Source organism: Heterodontus francisci, chromosome 46 (assembly GCF_036365525.1).
Source record: "Heterodontus francisci isolate sHetFra1 chromosome 46, sHetFra1.hap1, whole genome shotgun sequence".
Taxonomy (NCBI): Eukaryota; Metazoa; Chordata; class Chondrichthyes; order Heterodontiformes; family Heterodontidae; genus Heterodontus; species Heterodontus francisci.
In genome coordinates, this window is record NC_090416.1 from 14,933,663 (window position 1) to 14,953,978 (window position 20,316).

General features: G+C 43.5%; 1 protein-coding gene and 1 long non-coding RNA gene across 3 annotated transcripts; one reads left to right on the forward strand and one right to left on the reverse strand.

Moving 5' to 3' along the window:
* Positions 1 to 370: 370 nt before the first annotated feature.
* LOC137356738 (immunoglobulin kappa light chain-like) lies at positions 371 to 6,918 on the reverse strand. Of its 2 annotated transcripts, none has more exons than XM_068022467.1 (8): positions 5,336 to 6,918; positions 4,737 to 5,063; positions 4,326 to 4,646; positions 2,544 to 2,645; positions 2,414 to 2,441; positions 2,130 to 2,182; positions 1,433 to 1,470; positions 371 to 898 (listed from the first exon to the last, which is right to left on the reverse strand). In XM_068022467.1, the coding sequence occupies exons 1-8, from the start codon at positions 5,388 to 5,390 to the stop codon at positions 818 to 820; spliced, it is 1,005 nt and encodes a 334-aa protein (XP_067878568.1). In that variant the 5' UTR covers positions 5,391 to 6,918; the 3' UTR covers positions 371 to 817. The 2 variants fall into 2 exon arrangements, with proteins under 2 accessions (XP_067878568.1, XP_067878567.1); XM_068022466.1 differs by having other exon boundaries at positions 2,414 to 2,444; positions 5,336 to 6,917.
* A 1,322-nt stretch (positions 6,919 to 8,240) lies between these two features.
* On the forward strand, positions 8,241 to 11,956 carry LOC137356744 (uncharacterized). Its single transcript, XR_010971100.1, has 3 exons — positions 8,241 to 8,396; positions 8,501 to 8,778; positions 10,290 to 11,956. It is a non-coding gene; the product is annotated as an uncharacterized lncRNA (long non-coding RNA).
* The last annotated feature ends 8,360 nt before the right edge of the window (positions 11,957 to 20,316 follow it).

The following is a 20,316-nucleotide window of genomic DNA, read 5'->3' on the forward strand; positions in this document are numbered from 1 at the left end:
TAATACGACCGTAATGGGGTTGACATGGCAATAAATCTCTATTAATGAGTCCACAACAGACCCAGTCATGAGGCGATGGAAGCCCCAGTGATGGAAAGCTTTGGGAATCCGAGGTTCAAAATTACCTACTCTTCTCAAAAACACTACACTCAGCATATGTTTCTGACATGTAGTTATGAAATTACACACAAAGCAAAACACACCATCCACAGGTAAAATGGAAGCAAGTACAATTTCCTGCAGCTCTGACCGTGTTTTCCTCCTGTTGTGTTTTTGTTCTGTAAATGAATAAGCCTATCCCATCTCAGACAGGGAAACTCGCCACTAACAGTATTTCAATCCAGGACTGATACTGACAGTTCAATAGGAATTGAAGTTTTATCCAGATGACATTTAATTATCAGCAAATTATTGATCAATGCAAACATCTGGTGCATTGTTACAGTCGAAGAATAATTTATTTTATTTACATACAATCGATGGCAAAAAACAAAATCCTGTCAGTGACTGGAGCTACAGGATCAGCAGAAAAGCCTCAGAGAAAACACAAACAGCAAAACCCCTGATACATTGCTTCATGTTTTTTACACTTGAATTACACTAACACAGTAAAATATCCTCAACAACTATCAAAACAAGTTATTTTACATTTAGCAAAAACAGCTGGACAGTCTTTGTAAACCCTGGCCAGTGCACGGAGACAGTTTATGTATTCGATGGGAGTTTTCTTGGCTCCATTCTTATTTCCGCAAGGCTCTGGGTTCTTTTGAAAATTCTGTCTCCTCCATAATTCACCGGATAGAAACCATTCGGGCTCTCATCTGCGACCCGCCTTCTTTTTTGATCTCTTTTCCAATGCAGCAAACTCCAAGGAGGCGTAGGTTGGTCCATCCTGAGACTGGAAAATATATTATACATTAACATTCAAAGATAGTTCACGGCTAGTCAAACTATCCCGATGTACCTGTGAATCCACCGTGGGCGTGGTCTTATTCTAAATCTTCATAGTAATTCCAGCGGATAATGCTGGAACATTTCCCGCTTCGGTGGGGGGGGGGTGGGGGGGGGGGGTGGGGTGGGGGGAGGGAGGAAGATGGAAGGTGGGGGAGGGGAGACTAATCTCACTGTAGAGATAAACAGAATAAAAATAGCAGGAAGCTGGCTAGAAATAGGAACAGAAACTGCTAGAAATCCATAGTAAAGTGTGACGGAGGCGTGATGATTAACCAGCCCTTCTATTGCCGATGGGGAGAGGGCTGTGCGATATGATCTGTTTCTAGTTGGAGGGACGATTGGAATTCGAAACAAATGAAGATGCTCTAGACTGTTACCTGCTCTGCTAACCATGTTAAATATCCAGCATGAGACATGTGGATCCTATCCTAAAAAATCAACTTCCTGTATATTATTACAACAGTTTCACTGAGCTTACCTGATGTGTCCGTTTCGCCTCAGTTTGTCGGTTGTCATCTGTGTATTAATGATTAAGATATGAAGTGAAATATTATCCCAGTCCGGATAATCCATAATTAATTACAGATACACAGTGCACCAATGATTCACCAACGCTCCAATGGTGCCCTATACTTCAATGGTCCCCATCACTTCAATGTTCCCCCAATACACCAATTATCACCAATGTTCTCCATTAATTCAATGTTCCCCAATACACCAATGGTCCCGAATACACCAATGGCTCTCCAATACCCCAATGGTATCCATTACTTCAATTTTCCCCCTATATGCCAATGATCCCCCAATGCACAAATGGTCCCTATTACACCAATCGTCCCCAGTACACCAATGGTCCCCCAATACAGCAATTGTTCATAATACATCAATGGTTACCAATACTTTAATTTCCCCCATTACGTCCATGATCCCCCAATACGCCAATGGCCGCCAAAACGCCAACGGATGGACTCAAACGATTTACGCTGATGTTCGGCTTCTATTGTCCATATGATCCATCACTACCAGTTTTAATAATCAATAATTAGCCTTTTCTGTGCGACCAACAGCGAGGAGCACGATTGAGAACATTTTGAAGGTGGGAAATGCACTTGTTTGATCCTTTAGTTTTCCCGCCTTTGATATTCAATCCACATAAACATTTCAATCCAACTTACCCCATCGTCTCTCATTCTGCCCCCCTCTTTGCGTTCTCTCTCTCAAGCTAAATCTGTAAGCGGACAAAAATATCAAGCAAGTGTTACTTCCTGCAATTCCTGGGTCACGTGCCATAAATATTGAGAAGAGAATAGTGAAGTGGTCTTAGATTCAATCTTAAAATAATGCAACATATATAAACATATACCAGTGGAATGGGTGTTGGGGTTTAACTGGGTTTGACACAGTGTTAAATACAGTGACACTATTAATGATGAATTTTACAAATGGTTCAGTTACTCACTTTTCATTGTGAGGCCTCCTGACTCGTTCTTCTAAAACAATAAACTGCAATTAGCATTTCAAATTGCGAGAAGGGAATCACATTGAACAAACAATTATTAAAATATGCCGAATAGACATTAATTCCTCACCTGATCTGCCTCTTTTATGAATCCAAATGGAAATGAGGATCAAGAGTAGAACCAGGACCAGGGCGCCGGTTATGGCGGCGGGAAGGATCAGCTTGCACGACCCTACAGAGACAAAACACTCATAAACTGCTGCTCGGTTAAAAGGCATTCTTTTCTGGGATTCTCTGATGGGAAACTTGACCCAGTTACAATCTCGCGGTGTGAAATGAAAAAAAAAAACAGCCAATGCTATTGATATTCGGCGAGTGAAAGCATTGAATGGGATCAATTGCACAATGTTTGGTAGTTGAGATCAATTGGCAGACAACACGATCAACATTATCCCATAATTATAATGCACTACTATTTCAAAATATCAAGCCAATGTTTTATTTCAAAACTGAGTGATAGAATCATACAGCACAGGAGGAGGCAATTCGGCCCATTGTGCTTGTGCTGGCCGTTTGAAAGATCTATCCAATAAGTTCCAATAAGCCCCCAGTTCTTCCCCCACAGTCCTATGAATGCTATTCTTTCAAGTATTTATCAAGTTCACTTTTGAAAGTTGTTACTGGATCTGCTTCCATCACCCCTTCAGGCAGTGCATTCCAGATCCCAACAACTCGCTGCTTAAAAGAAAAATTCTCATCTTCTCCTCCTCTGGTTCTTTTGCCAATTATCTTAAATCTGTCTGCCGAATCTCTTGCCAGTGGAAACAGTTTCTCCTTATTTACTCTTATCATAACCCTTCATGATTTTGAACACCTCAATTGAATCTCTTCTTAACCTTCTCTGCTGTAAGTAGAACAATCCCAGTTTCTCCAGTCTCTCCAGATTCTCGTAAATATCCTCTGTACTTATGACTTTGAACTCCTTGATGAAGTGTGACGCCCAGAATTGAACACAACCTTCCAGCTGGGGCCTGACCAGTGATATATAAAGTATAACTTTCTCTTGTACTCAATTCCTCTCTTAATAAAGCCAAGGATCCAATATGTCATTTAACAGGTATTTCAACTTGTCCTGTCAGCTTCAAAGATTTCTGTCCATGCACCCAGAGTGTTAAACTTGAACAGTTCTTAAGAAGCCGATTTCAGGCAAGTCTCATATCCTGAGGTTAAAGTTATATCCAATTGCTGATATCACAGAGTAAAATTAAATTACAATCGATTTTACGTGGAAACTGAGGATTGATAAGGGAGGTTCCGGGAAATGATAAAGGAAACGGGTGGAAATGAGAGATCATCTCACCCCAGCAGACGCATTCAGTTTACCAACAATTTCATCGCTTCACTGCTTTCTGCTCGTAAAACAGGTTCAGTGTAGAATTTAACTCAAATCCGCTCCATGATCCACTTCCTGAAAGGGCGGTGGAAGCAGATTCAATAATAACTTTCAAAAGGGAACCGAATTATTACTGGAAGGGATAATTTTGCAGGGCTATGGGGAAAGGGTGGGACTGATTGGATAGCTCTTTCAAAGGACCGGCACAGGCTCGATGGGCCGAATGGGATCTTTCTGCTCTATGTCATTCAATCATTCCAAGATGACACACACAAATCTAAACTCAGCCGAGAAAGTATTTCCAAGAACAGATCTCCATCTGGGACAGAGAATAACCTTAAATTCTTTCAACATATTTGAACAGACTGAACACACTATTTGTCCTGCTATATTTCTATATGAATGTTTATCCCGTGCAGATGTTTGATTTACAGATTGCAGGCGCTTAGAAGCGAGTGAACTCCTCCAACTGACGCTAAAGCTGAATACAAGCCTTCATTGTACAAATTACCAACTCACCTGACACTGCCTTGGAGATGGACACGCTCTTTGTCCAGGATTTTCCCGGAGACCCCAGTTCAGCAATACAAGTACAGACACCGCCGCTTCTCCAGCTTTCCCCCGACACCATTACGTGACTTCTGATGCTGTAGGTCTCGTCCGGCTGGATTGTACTGGAATCGCACCGTCCCTCGGTGAGCTGGCCGGAAATGTTCCAGAAAATAACAACCTGCTTGGAGGAAACGCCACTGACCAAACACACTAAGGGGACGGTTTCCCTCAAATGCAGCTCACCCGGCGGGACAAATACCAGCAGCGCCGTCTTGTCAGTGGAACTGTCTGGACACAGATTGGTACACAGTTAACGATTAGCTTACACCAAATGAAAATGCTGTGCATGATCTGGATTCAATTTGCTCACTCTCTTACCTCCAACCAGCAGTGTGGGTCCATTCTGGAGCGGTGCATAGCCATCTATATCAGCGCAGTAGTAGGACCCGGAGTCATTCACCTGGACATTGCGAATTTCCAGTAACAATTCATGCTCGTTTTTCCCTTTTTTAGAAACAAACTTACAATCAGTCCCATCACAGAGTTCGATTAGCTTCGGGGCTTCACCCACAAGTTGTTTGCACCAGAAATAGCTAGTCACCAATTCCACTTCGTAAGTTTGGTTACAGGTTAGTTCCACCGTCTGGCCAACTTCAGCTGTCACTGTGAAGGGACTCTGAGACAGAAAGGGCTCGGAATCTGCAACTACAGAGATTATTGTAACATTACAGATGATTATTGAGAGATGGAAAGAAGCCGCTTTGAAACACATCGCCTTTAATTTAAGAACACCTCATTATTGCTTTTAGATCTTGTTGACTCTATTTAATCACCATTTTTACTTTTCTTCACTTTATAAGAGGAGCGGAAAGTAAACTAATATTGTCAGGCCCAATCCCTTTACCGGATAACTCGGTCACATTCTCACCTTAGTGAACACTGACTCTGGCTGATTCCACTTATGAATTCTCACTCACCGTAAACCCGGAGCACTTGGAAAATGAGCATCAGAGAAAAAGCTTCTCTGAACATCCTGAGGCCGGAGCCGGGGTGAGTTCTCCCCGTGATCTCTCTCAGCAGTTTGTCTGTGCAGGCGGAGTGGGCGCCGATTGACCTGAGCCCAGTCACAGTGAGTTGCGCCTCTTCAGATGCGGTAGAAAGTGTGACGAGCTATGGAAAGTATGACACCATTTTGGGTGCGGTGTCCTGGTAGATCTCACATCTCAGACATTTGACCCACTGTGGTCAGCGCCTGCGCGTCACTGCGATCAAAATGGGAGAATGGCTATAAAGAGATTTATGAGATTGTACTTCAGACAGTGGGGTGGAAAGCGATTGGTGTGAATTTCACCATAATCATTCTGCTGAATAGTATTTTCGCAGTTAATGCTTATTTCATTGTCGGGAGGCAGGCGGTGCTGCATTTATTGCTCATCACTAGTTGCCCCTTGAGATGGTGCTTGTGACCTGCCTTCCAGAACCACTGGAGTCTCTGTGATGAAGGTACATCCGCAGTGCTGTTAGGAAGGGAGTTCCAGGATTTTAACCCAGTCACAGTGAAGGAACGGCGATATATTTCCAAGTCACGATAATGTGTGACTTGGAGGGGAACTTGCAGGAGGTGGTGTTCCCTTGATCTTCTAGGTGGAAGAGGTCGCTGGTTTGAGAGGTGAAAGCCAGGAGTACAGAATGTAATCCAATATAATTTATTCTGTAAAGAGGTTGTACAACATCCTTGAAACAACATGTTTTCACCGGGACTGGAAAATGATGGATGAAGCTGTGTGCGGTTTAATGTTGATTTTTAGTTACTGGTCTGTTACTACCAATAAGACAAGACACGTGGAGATTTAACGCTGAGTTCTAATGGGTCAAACACGTTCATTCACTGCAGACATCCAGAACCTGCATGACTGAATCACTTTTAAATTCAGTCCGACCATTTAAACTTTCCGTGCACCGCCCTCATTTCTGCTCAGTCTCATTGACCAGGTTTCCATTGACTGAATCTAAGGCGCAAAACGCTAGGGTGGCCTCACGTGAACTCAATGTTCGGCATTCCTTGGATAATTCTATTTCCTTAAGGTTTGATTGAAGGACTCGGAAAAGGCAGTTTCAAACATTGATTGCAATGTTACACAATGCATTTGTGTTTGTAACTGTTCACTGGAAAATTCACTGGACAGTTATGACATCTTTGCAATAAACATACAGGTCATTTGATGTTGCAATATAACAACAACAACTTATATTTATAAGAATCACATAGTATTTTAAGGCACATAACGATGCCACTCGGCCCATCTTTTCCGTGCGGTGTTTCTCCTCCGAACCCCTCTTCATATCCACCTTTCAGCATTTCCTTCTATTCCTTTCTCCCTCATATGTTTATGCAGCTTCCCCTTAAATGTATCTCCACTACTCACCTCACCCACTCCCTCTGGTAGCGAGTTCCACATTCTCACTACTCTCTGGTGAAGAAGTTTCTCCGGAATTCCTGATTAGATTTATTCGTGACTATCTCAAATTGATTGCCTCTAGTTCTGGTCTCCCCCACACCCATCCCGACCTCCCCCCGCCCCCAACCCCTCCCTCAACAAGTGGAAATATATTCTCTACGTATAACCTATCGAACCCTTTCATAATTTTCAATACCTCTCTCAAGTCACCCCTGAGTCTTCGCTTTTCGAAAGAAAAGAGCTCCAGCCTTCTCAATCTTTCCTGATAATTGGAACCTCTCAGTGCTGGCTTTATTCTAGTAAATCTTGTCTGTTCCTTCTCCTGTACCTCAATATCCTTATGTATAATATGCGAATCAGAATAGTGCTCAGTAAGTCCACGTGTGGTCCAAGCAAGGTTCTATATAAGACATCACTTCTCTGTTTTTCAATGATATTCCTCCAGAAGTGAACTCCAGGGCTTTGTTTGCAATTTTTCCAGTAAGGATCACCAGCAATTACATCAAAGGGGGTTTCCTTTAGAATTATTTAAAGCGAGTGAATGGACCAGGCGTTTGATCAGCAACAACAACAGGCCAGCATCTGAGGCCTATCTTTACCAGGCTTGTATTTAGACCCTGAGCCGAGGACACACTCCACATTCCACGGTTGGATGAGGCAGTTCACTACAAAGTAGCCCGGACAAAATCGCGTCACACCATCCAGCGGTGTTTGATGCTGAGTCACTCTGCAGTTTTCCTTTTAACCGGAATGGGACCATTTTATTCCTCTGATTTGCATTGCGTCTTCCTGAAGATTTAATATGAAAGCGGTTCTTCACGAGGAAAGAAGAATTTGATCGAAATAAATTTTTTTTGATCTTTTGATGAAAGCAAGAGTCTGTTAGTTTATTTTTATTAGTTCTCGGGATGTGAACGTCGCTGGCAAGGCCAGCATTTATTGCCCATCCCTAATTGATAAGGTGGTGGTGTTGCTATCCACCCGCTGCCTTTGTCCTTCTAGGTGGTAGAATCCTGGGCCTGGCTTTTACAGTGTTGCCTGTATGTAGGCAGTACACACTGCAGTCCCAGTGCCGGTGATGGAGGTAATTGATCTTTTGTGAATGATACTGAGGTTCAGTTATTCCTATCCAAACACCGGGCATTGTAGCTAAACAGAACGCGGTGTCACATGGAAGAGGACACTGTAAATAAGGTTATTGTGCATTAGTCTGCTCTCTGAACCTGGGTGGTAAACTCTCTTCTGTGTGCGGTTTAACACTGAGTCTTGCTGTTTGACCTTTGCAGGCAGTTGTGTGCATGAGCGCCAGTCCTGTAAAAACAGGAAAACCACAGAGAGCGTCCACCTCAGACATTATTTTCCAGCTCAAGTGCAAGTTAGTAAGAAATTGGGCCAGCGATTTCCACCCCTTGCTGTACTTTGCACATCCACTCGAAGGCTGCCCAAGCAGAATGGGTCTTTGTGTGGTTCACAGCAAGCGCTGCGGTCACAGGCAATGCGCCTCTTTGCCTCTCTGTTTCAACGTCCCTTCTTTGACATTTAAGGTCAAATATTTCTGCAATAACTTTTCAGTTGTTCAGTAAGTTAAAATATTGGCTGCTCAATTCAGAACCTGTTTCACCAGTAATTTATTCTGCCAGGCGCTTAAAATACAGATTAATGTAACTTGCAATTTTCCCCCAGTTTCCATCCGGTATCATTCTTCTGAAGATGCCAAGCCTTGACATGGGTTCCACAGGAGTCTTCCAGAGATTTACAGCACGTGTTTGAAGCTACGATTTTCTAACTGGTTCAAATTTCCCGTTAGAGAATCCCAGAAAAGAATGGTTTGATCGAGCAGCAGTTGCTCGGTGCTAGTAGGATGGTGCATTCTGACCTTTCCTGTCGCCATAACCATCACAGTGATCCTGGATCTACTCTTGATCCTTATTGCCATTTGGATTCAGAAAAGCACAGGTCAGGTGAGAACTATTGTTAATGCTGGACAGTATAATCATGATTACCAGTCTCAGTGTAGTTAACACTGTGTCAAACCCAGTTAAACCCCAACACACATTCCAATGGTGTCGATGTTTTAATATTTCCACGTTCTTTTAAGACCACTCTAAGGCCACTCCACAATTCCCATCTCAATATTTATGGCAGGCGACAAAGGATTTATATTTTTGTCCGAATGCAGTTTCAGTTGGAAAGAAATGGTTCTTCCCATTATCAGAGAGCAATGCAATCTACAATCATCATCTTAATTTGTATCCAATCCTATTATCTCTGCCACAGAAAACATGGCGAATCCATCAGCCGCCCTGGTATCTACTAATAGGGTAAGTTAAGGTTTAGGGAATAATGTCTTCAACTGACACTGATCCACATTGTAATCCCAGCAGTTAGTGTTTTTTTATTAGAGATATCCATATCTTGCAGTTTTGTTTAAATCTTTACTGGTAGTCGCGATTCCCCCAGTGGTGATCCTGCTTTTTACACTTTAGCGTCAAGAATTATTGACGAAATGCAGAAATGTGATGACATTCCTGGATACTTGTGATGAGAATTCCAAGTACGTTCCAAAATGGTTTCCATCATAAGTCATTGTTCAAAATTTAAGTATCTGTTTATGTGCATGCATTTTTGTGTTCAAAAATGTGCCCATATATGTGTGTGTTTGTGAGTGTGTGTACCCACTATTTATTCTTGGGATTTGGGCGTCGCTGGTAAGAACGCATTCATTGCCCATCCCTAATTGCCCTCGAGAAGGTGGTGGTTGTGAGCCGCCTCCTTGAACCGTTGCAGTCCATGTGGAGCTGACACACCCGCCGGGCTGTTCGGGAGGGAGTTGCAGGATTTTGAACCAGCCACAGTGAAGGAACGGCCGATATACTTGCAAGATTTCCAAGTCGCGATGGTATGTGACTTTGAGGGGAACTTGCAGGTTGTGGTGTTCCCCTGAATCTTCTGCTCTTGTCGTTCTAGGCGTGTTTTACGTGATTATGTTTGTTTTGTGTGTGTGTGTGCCTGTGTCTGTGTACCATAACGAGAAGCTGTCCCTATCTGTCCACTTCAGCCGCTACCTTCACATCTCTTGTTATGAAATGGCTTTTCCAATAATGCACCAGACACACGAGCAATCTTTGCCTGCTGCTAGGGGAGCCATAGAGCCGGTTTTTGTTCTCTGCAACCAATATCATGGGTTCATTATTCGGAATTCTTTCCTTTGACCCTGGATACACTTGCGCTGGCACATGATGTTGGACGAAACGTCTGGATTGGTTGGACGTATATACCAATCAAACAGTCCTGTTGCCTGTGTCGATATTTTGATTTGAAAAGGAATCTATATTGTGTTTTGATTTGAGGTATTTTATGATTTATATTCGTATCCTGTGTCTGTAAACAGTAAGATTAATGCTTTGTGGCGAATCAATAAACTGATATAAACACGAATTAAAATATTTCCCTGTCTTAATATATTTTCCAGGCTCTGCACAGCCCACGTGACCAGACTATTTCCACAGGCTTGGGTTTTGCTGCATTGAAACTGTCAGCAATATGAAGGTTGGAGAGAGACGAGAACTCAAATGTTTTCCAACAGATTTACAGAGGAATCCACTGTTGTTGCAGACAGTAATTTAACTTGCAAAGTAAAGCAATGGAGACACTCAACACCCTCCTAAAATATCTTAAACTAAGGACGTTGATATGATTAAAAGATTTTAGATAGGGAAGATAGAGAGAAGCTATTTCCTGATGTTGGGGGGAGTCCAGAACAAGGAAGTACAATCTTAAAATTGGAGCCAGGCCGTTCAGGGGTGATGTCAGGAAGCACTTCTTCACACAAAGGGGAGTGGAAATCTGAAACTCTCTCCCCCAAAAAAACTGTTGAGGCTGGGGGTCAATTGGAAATTTCCAAATTGATATGGATAGATTATGGATAAGGTAATCAAGAGTTACATAATCACGGAAGTTAAATGGAGTTAAGATACAGATCAGCCCTGATCACACTTAATACCGGAACTGCCCTGAAGGGCGATACTGGGATATGATAAATACATGTTCAAAGATCTCAACTGCGATTTGACCGCCTGCTCACTCAAAGTTGTTCTTGATTTGAGTAGATATTGGTGTTGGCCGCTTGGGGCGCTCTATCTCCAGTTTCCGTACAGTTTCTATTAAACCCATTCGCTTTGTTATGCATTCCCTCAAGAGTGACGAAGATTGACCGATCATTTTAGCTTAGACGAATTAATTAAGCACGACTAATTGACTAACCGGATATTAAATGCACTTAAATGTTGAGAGACATTGGTGTCGCCAGTTATATTTCTAAAATAAATGATTGGGAACGTGTTCTTTCCCAGAGTAAAGTAGTGAGTTAAACTGCAATAGGATCTAAAAACACTGCATATCCAGATGTCAGCAGTGGTTCAGTTGCCTCTTGAGTCAGAAGGTTGTGGGTTCCAGTCCCAGTCCAGATCTCAGGATGTCTCATGAAGTACTTTGGATGTGCAGTCACTCTTGTAATTTAGGACACCTGCAGCCTGATTGCGCACAGCAAGCTCCCACAAACAGCAATGTGCTAATTGCCAGATAATCTGCTTCAGTGACATTGGTTGAGGAATTACATTGAGCAGGGTAACCCTGCTCTTCTTTAAATGAGTGCCTGAGTTATTTTACATCTGAAAAGGCTCGGATTGACGTCTTATCCGAAAGACGACACCTCCGACAGTACGGCACCCTCTCAGTACTTTAGTGGGAGTGTCACTTTGTATTTTGTGCTGAGGCTCAGGAGTGGGTGTCGAACCGACAATCATCAGGCTCAGAGGTGAGCAGAGGAGGTTATTATATTCTTTGAATCCTGAACTGAACACTCAGCGAACAGATTTGACAACCACAAGGGCAAATAAGGACCGAAAATCCTTTACTGAACCAACCGACACCTGGTCATTCTTGGGAAGACGTGATCATCTTGGATGGTACCTGGGAATTAAATCCAAGCTACAGTGAAATTGTACAAACAGTGTCTGTACACGTGTGTTTCAACCTAACATACACCTTGAGGAATAGCGTTGTACACACTTATTCTGTTCCAGAATAAAATAAATTCCAGTGCTGACACATTATAGTACATAGACACTTACCCAAATTAAATTGCGTTTTGAATATGTTTGCCGATTTCTCCAGTCTGTATATGTTACCCTGAGTCTGCTACTATTATGCTCACAATTTATTGCATTGTCAAGTTTGGTGTCATTCGTCAACATCGAAATTGCACTCTCTCGTGCAAAGTCACATATATATTCCTAATATGATGCCCCCGGGTATGCCCCCACTGCATACCTCCCTCCAGTCAGAAAAAAACATCTGTTCATCACTACTCTCTGCCTCCTATCCCTTAACCAATTTCGTGCCCAGGTTACCAGCGTGCCTTTAATTCCATGTGCTTCTATTTGCTGAATAATTCTGTTACGAGGTAGTTTGTCAAATATATTATAACAGCGGCACAGTGGCGCAGTGGTTAGCACCGCAGCCTCACAGCTCCAGGGACCCGGGTTCAATTCTGGGTACTGTCTGTGTGGAGTTTGCAAGTTCTCCCTGTGTCTGCGTGGGTTTTCTCAGGGTGCTCCGGTTTCCTCCCACATGCCAAAGACTTGCAGGTAATAGGTAAATTGGCTGTTATAAATTGCCCCTAGTGTAGGTAGGTGGTAGGGCATATGGGATTACTGTAGGGTTAGTATAAATGGGTGGTTGTTGGTCGGTACAGACTCGGTGGGACGAAGGGCCTGTTTCAGTGCTGTATCTTTAAATATATGCATAAACTTCATATATATTGAAGGAATTGGATCGTTATATGAACAGAAAATGTTGCAGGACTCTAAGGAAAGGAAGTGGAAGGATCTGAGTGTCTCTTGCACAGAACAAGCATGGCCATGATGTGCTGAATGACGTCCTTCTGTGCTGTAACCATTCTAGGATTGTATAACATCCAAAATACGGCCTTCATCAAAGATTTTTGTAGTTCATCCAGAAACACAATGTGCTGGTTTTAATCGAATGACATGAAATCCCAACACCAGGGTCATTTGCGAATCACTGGGTCGCGCGAGTGGGTGGCGGGACTGCAGTGCAATCTTCCGCTATGCGATCAATTAGCGATCGGCGGGGGACACGGCCATAACCAATGGGTTGAGGGAGCTAGTCCCATCAGGAAGGTTAACGGTGCTATTTGTGAAGGCCAGTTGGCAGCCTTCATACTGGCTGCGCACCGAGAAGGCAGAGGAAGGGGTCTAGCGGAATGGAACTTGTGGTGGAATGGCTGCAATCAGAGGAAGAGTTGCTGAAAATTTCAGTGACGTCTCCCTACAGGTGCTCCTGCTGGCGGCAAGGGAACTGAGAGAGGTTCTGTTCCCAGTGGACAGTAGGAGGAGGCGAGAAAGCCTCATAAAGATGGTCTGGCTGGACGTAGCTGAGGAAGTCAGCAGCTGCAGGGTGGTCAGGCAAATATGGGTGCAGCGCTACAGCGCTCAATGACCAGTGAGGTCTTGCAACGTCATCGGAATGCATGATGACAAAGTGGCAGCCCTTCATGTCTTATATGGCGGCCATGAGATGTGAGGCAAGATGACCGACCCAAGCACAGGGAGTCACCAAGAACCAGAGTGTGCAATGAGCTGCAGTGAACTCTAATAATGCAGATGGAGAAGGAAGCTGGATGGGTGGCAGCAGGTCAGCCTGTCGCAGAGGGTGAGGTGGGAATGAAGTTTTGCCTGAATTCCCGATTGGATGTATGAATGACTATTTTATATTCATGGTGCATAGTTCTGGTCTACACTGCAAGTGGGAAAATCTTCTCTACATCTACCCTATCAAACTCTTCATAATTTTAAGGACCTCTATCAGATCATCCCTCATTCTTCCTTTTTGTCGGGAACAGAGCTCCAGCCTATGTCACATGTCACAGAGCTCACGCTACTCAACTTGAGTAGCCCAAATGTTCACCAAAATAATACAAGTACATTGAAAAAAGATTCCAACCGTGCTTTTCAGGAGTTTACACACAGACACCTCTACATAAAGCAAAATATTGCAGGTGCTGGAAATCTGATATCAAGGCAAGATGCTGGAAATGCTCAGCAGGCCAGGCAGCACCAGTGGCAAGAGAAACAATTTGCATTTAGATAGCGCCTTTAACTGAGTAAAATCTTGCAAGGTGCATCAGAGGAGCGTCATTCAGACACCGAACCACATAAAGATATATTAGAGCAGGTGACCAAAAGTTTGGTAGGGTTTTAAAGTATAAGAGAGAGACAGAGAGGTTTAGGGAGGGAATTCCTGAACTTAGGGCCCAGGCAGCTGAAGGCACGGCCGCCAATGGTGGATCTATGGGAATCGGGGGATGCGTAAGGGGCCAGTATTGGAGGTGAACGGAGATTCCAAAGGGTTGTAGGGGCTGTAAGAGATAACAGAGATAGGGAGGGGGTGAGGACCATGGAGGGAGTGGAAAACAAGGATGAGAATTTTAAAATGGAGGACTCACTGGACTGGGAGCCAATGCAGGACAACGTGCGTACAGCGGTGATGGGTGAATGGGGCTTGGCGTGAGTTAGGACATGGGGCAGAAGAGTTTTGGATGAGCTGAATATGGGAGGTTGGTCAGATTTTCATGTCGCTGACCTTTCAGCAGCTCTGATGAAAGGTCATCGAATTGAAACGTTAACTCTGTTTTACTATTTACAGAGGCTGCCTGACATCGTGAGGTGAGAGTGATTGCCCTGGATATCAAGACAGCACTTGACCGACCGTGGCATCAAGGAGACCATGCCAAACTGAAGTCAATGGGAATCAAGGAGAAAGTACTGCGCCAGCTGGAGTCATACCGAGCACAAAGGAAGATGGTTGCGGTTGTTGGAGGCTAATCATCTCTGTCCCAGGCTATCACTGCAGAAGTTCCTCAGGGTAGTGCCCTAGGCCCATCTTCCACTGCTTTATCAATGACCTTCCCTCCATCATAAGGTCAGAAGTAGCGGATATTCACCGATCATTGTACGATGTTCAGCACCGTTCGTAACTCCTCAGATACTGAAGTAGTCCGTGTCCAAATGCATCAAGACATGGACAACATTCAGGCTTGGGCTGCTGAGTTTTTGTTTTATTCTTTCATGGGATGTGGGCATCGCAGGCCAGGCCAGCATTTAATGCCCATCCCTAATTGCACTTGAACTGAGTGTCTTGCTAAGCCATTTCGAGGGCATGTAAGAGTCAACCACATTGCTGTGGATCTGGAGTCACATGTAGGCCAGACCAGGTAAGGACAGCAGATTTTCCTTCCCTAAAGGACATTAGTGAACCAGATGGGTTTTTACAACAATCGACAATGGTTTCATGGCCATCATTAGACTAGCTTTAAATTCCAGATTTATTAATTGAATTCAAATTCCACCTTCTGCTGTGGTGGGATTCGAACCCATGTCCCCAGAACAATACCTGGGTCTCTGGGTTACTAGTCCAGTGATAATACCAGTACGCCACCACCTCCCCATAAAGTAACAAGTAACATACGCGCCACACAAATGCCAGACATTGACCACCATCAACAAGATATAATCCAACCATCTCCCCTTGATATTCAACTGCATTACCATTGCTGGATCCCCCACAATCAACATCCTGGGGCTTACCATTTACCAGAAACTGAACCAGCCACATAAATACTGGGGTACAAGTACAGATTAGAGACTGGGGATTCTGTGGCAGGTAACCCACCTCCTGACTCCCAAAAGCCTGCCCACCATCTACAAGGCACAAGTCATGAGTGTGATGGAATACTCTCTACTTACCTGGATGAGTGCAGTCCCAACAACACTCAAGCAGCTTGACACCATCAAGGACAAAGCAGCCTGCTTAATGGACATCCCATCCACCACTTTCAATATTCATTCCCTTCACCACTGACGCACAGTGGTAGCAGTGTGTGCCATCTACAAGATACACTGCTGCAAGTCACCAAGACTCCTTCAACAGAACCTTAAAAACCCACAACTTCAACCACCTAGAAGGACAAGGGAAACAGACATATGGGAACACCTGCACGTTCCAGTCAAAGTCACGTACCATCCTGACTTAGAAATATATTGGCAATTTCTTCACTGTGGCTGGATCAAAATCCTAAAACTCCATCTCACAGCACTGTGGGCGCACCAGATGGACCGCAGCGGTTTAAGAAGCCAGCTCACCACCTGCTTCTCAAGGGCAACCAGGGATGGGCAAGAAATGCTGACCTTGCCAGCAACACCCACATCCCATGAAAGAATAAAAAAATAACTAAATCTCATTGATCGCCTTGGAATGTGCAGCGTCAGAAACAAGAAGCAGCGCCACCCCGTGGCTATCGGACGCAACTGTAAGAGCAAGAAATTGACTGTTCTCTGCCCCTCCCCAAGACTCCATGTGGGAAACTAGAGATTGCTGGGTTTTATTAGGGCCGAGAGAAGGCCCTCCTAGAGTAGGTAATAGCACTGACCATATAAGCCTTTTACCAGCATGAGACCGTCAAACAACGATCCATTAGACATCAAGGGATTACATTGTTCTCTAGTCTTTCAGTAATGCACCGTTACAAGATTCATACCGATAATACTCAAAAAGGTTAACGCGATAGGAGAAATGGGGAGTTCAGTTTTTTCCAACTTTGTTTTCAGGTTATGTTCTCCAGACTCGATAACACCAACAGCATGAAGGCGATGGAATGAACGCAGATTGTTCCGAAAAAAAAGGGGACATGTATTTATACAGCATCATTATAACCTCAGGACCTCCCAAAGCACTTTGCAACCAATGAAGTCATACTTTTAAAGGCTTAGTCACGGTCGTAATGTAGTCAATACGGCTGCCAATTTGCGCACAGCAAGATCCAATAGATAACAATGTGATCATTTTGTTTTTTCATTCTTTCATAAAATGCGAACCCAGCTGGCAAGATCAGCATTTATTTCCCATTCCTAATTGCCTTTGAGAAGGTGGTGGTGAGCTGCCTTCTTCAATCACTACTGTTCATAAATTGTAGCGACACCCACAGTGCTGTTGGGAGGGAGTTCCAGAATATTAACCCAGGATTTTGTTCCAGGATAATGACCCAGATAACTTGTTTTAGTGATGTTGTTTGAATGATCAATATTGAACTCCTCCGGCTCTTCATACAATAGTGGCTCTGGGGTCTTTTACCTTCACCTGAGAGCGCAAACAGGTCTAATGTCAGTGAGCAAGAAAGCCAGATAGCTGAAAAGTCAGATAGTGATACAGAGGGATTGAGACGGAGATAGATGAAGTACAATAAATACGTAACAGGTCAGCCAAGGTAAAGAAAGGGTAATATTTCGGCTATAAAATTTATCCTAATCAGAATTGAAAATAGAAGGGCATGTAGACCCCTTCCGAGGGCCAAGAGAGACTCTGACACCGAGAGGAAGCTAATGGGTAAATCACCTGCAAACTGCGCAATAGAGTAGCAGGGATTCTAGAATCGCAATCTGAGTGGGGTAATGACAGACATCGCCGAAATCAAAATTCAGAATGAAATACAGGGATAAAAGAAATACTGAATCGGTGCTTGAGAGTTTGGTGTGTGAGGAAAGTTAGTAAGTAGCAGGTTGCCAAGCAAACAGTAGTGGCTTGAAATCATGGTCCAGATGTGTTTAAGTCAATGTGCGGATTTCTGTAAAGAGTATGTGCACTCGTCTCACACGATCACATGATGGAAAGTATTGAGTAATGTTGGACTAAAGTGGAGAGGATCCATTAAGATTTATCTATATCTATATATCTATGGGTGAGTAGATATTTGAGAGTTGGAGAATTCAGGACTCATGAAAGTTTAACACTGCCAAACACAAGATAAGGCTCAAGGACTGTGCAAGAAGCAGACACGAGAACTAGAATTAACTGGATTGTAGGAAAGGAAGAGCTGAACATTAATGAGAGATAATGAATTGTTTTACTGTAGGCATTTCTGTATCACATATAAATCTGGGAATGCCCGAGCTGCTGCCAAATCCTTATTCCATAAGGAGTTTTGCACAAAGTGATGCTTAGTCACTCCTCCGTTTTCCTTTGAACCGGAATGGGACCATTTTATTCCTCTATTTGAATTGTGTCGTCCTGAAGATTTAATTTGAAAGCGTTTCTCCAAGAGGGAATAAGAATTTGAAATAAACATGTTCCTCTCATTATCCTTTAATGAACGCAAGACTGTAGTAGTTTATTTTATTCATTCTTGAAATGAGGGTGTCGCTGACGAGGCCAACATTTATTGCCCATCCTTAATTGCCCTTGAGAAGGTGCTGGTGAGCTGCCTTCTTGAACAGTTGTAGTCCATGTTGTGCTGGTACACCCACATTGCTGTTAAGGAGGGAGTTCCAGGATTTTGACCCAGCGTCAGTGAACGAACCGTCGATATATTTCTAAGATTTCCAAAGCAGGATGGCATGTCACTTGGAGATGAACTTGCAGGTAGCAGTATTGCTATGCACCGCTGCCCTTCACCTGCCAGGTAGTGGAAGCCTGGGCGAATTGTTGCAGAGTTGCCTGTATATCGACAGTACACACTGCAGCCCCAGAGTGCCAGCGATGGATGGAATGGATCTTTAGTGAATGCTACTTAGTATCAGTTATTCCTATCCAAACACCGGGCATTGCAGCTAAACAGGACGCGGTGTCACATGGAACAGGATGAGGTTACTGTACACCCGTCTGCTCTCTGAACCTGGGTAGTAAACTCTCTTCTGTGTGCGGTTTAACATTGAGTCTCGCTGTTTGACCTTTGAAGGTAGTTGTGTACAGGAGCGCCAGACCTGTAAAAACAGGAAAACCACAAAGAGCTTCCACCTCGGACATTATTTTCCAGTTCAAGTGCAAGTTAGTAAGAAATTGGGCCAGCGATTTCCACCACTCGCTGCACTTTGCACATCTCGTCGAACGCTGCCCAAGCAGAATGGGTCTTTGTGAAGTTCACAGCAAGCGCTGCGGTCACAGGCAATGCACCTCTTTACTGCCAGCACCATCTCTTACAAGATACTTGACTCGTTTCTTTGTCATTTAAGGTCAAACATTTCTGCATCAACATTTCAAACGGTCAGTAAGTTACAACATTGTCTGCTCAATTCAGAACCAGTTCTACCAGTAATTAATTCTGCCAGGCGCTTTAAATATGGATTAATGTAACTTGCACTTTCCTCCCAGTTTCCAATCGGCGTCATTCATCTGAAGATGTCAAGCGTTGGCATGGGTTTCACAGGAATCTTCCAGAGAATTACAATGAATTTACAGCACGAGTTTAATGCTCCGATTTTCTAACTGGATCAAGTTTCCCGCCAAGTTTCCCCCCAAAAGAGAGGTTTGATCGAGCAGAAATTGCTAAGTGTTTGTAGAATGGTGCATTCTCACCCTTTCTGTCGCCAATACCATCGCAGTGATCCTGGTTCTATTTTTGATCCTCATTTCCATTTGGATTCAGAAAAGCTGCAGGTCAGGTGAGAATTATTGGTTATCTGGGACAATTTAATAATCATTACCATTCTCACTGTATTTAACACTGTGTCAAACCCAGTTAAACACCAACACACATTCCAGTGGTATAGATGTTTTAATATTTTGCACAGTGTTTTAAGATTGATTGTAAGACCACTCCACAATTCCCTTCTCAATATTTATGGTAAGCAACAAAGGATTCATATTTTTGTCAGCATGCAGTTTCAGCTTGAAAAGAATGTTTCGTCCCGTTGAGATCAGTGGGAGTCTATAATCATCATCTTAATTTGTATCCAATCCTCATTATCTCTGCAACGGAAAACATGGCGAATCCATCAGCTGCACTGGTATCTAATAATAGGACAAGTTAAGGTTTGGGAAGTAATGTCCTCAGCAGACACTGATCCACAAAGTAATCCCAGCTGTTAGTGATTTTATTAGAGATAGCCATATCTTGCTGTTTAAAAAAAATGTTTACTGGTAGTCACGATTCCCCCAGTGGGGTTCCTGCTTTTAATACTTTAGCCTCAAGAATCATTAAGGAAATGCAGAAATGAGACGACATTCCTGGATAAATGTGAAGAGAATTCCAAGTTCGTTTCTAAGTGGTTTCCATCATAAGTCGTTGTTCAAAATTTATGCATATGTTTATGTGTGCGTATGTTTGTGTTCATATATGTGCACGTCTGGGTGTGTATCTGTATTTGTGTGTGCGTGTGTGTGTGCTTTTGTGTGCTTATCTGTGTGCGTGTGTGTGTCTCTGTGTGAGTAGCCTTTACTTATTCTTGTGATGTGGGCGTACCTGATAAGACCAGCTATTATTACCCATTCCTAATTGCGGTGCGGGTACACCCACAGTGCAGTTAGGAAGGCAGTTCCAGTATTTTGACTGAGCAACAGTAAAGGAACGGCCGTTATATTTTTGCAAGATTTGCAAGTCAGGATGGTGTTTGATTTGAAGGGGAACTTGCAGGTGATGGTGTTCC

Excerpts from the sequence above, each read along its gene's own strand:
- LOC137356738 (XM_068022466.1), bottom strand. The coding sequence starts at position 5,390 with ATGTTCAGAGAAGCTTTTTCTCTGATGCTCATTTTCCAAGTGCTCCGG. Across the intron at positions 2,646-4,325 it reads CATCTCCAAGGCAGTGTCAG|GGTCGTGCAAGCTGATCCTT; the intron begins GTGAGTTGGTAA and ends TTGTCTCTGTAG. Across the intron at positions 2,183-2,413 it reads AGGAGGCCTCACAATGAAAA|ATTTAGCTTGAGAGAGAGAA; the intron begins GTGAGTAACTGA and ends GTCCGCTTACAG.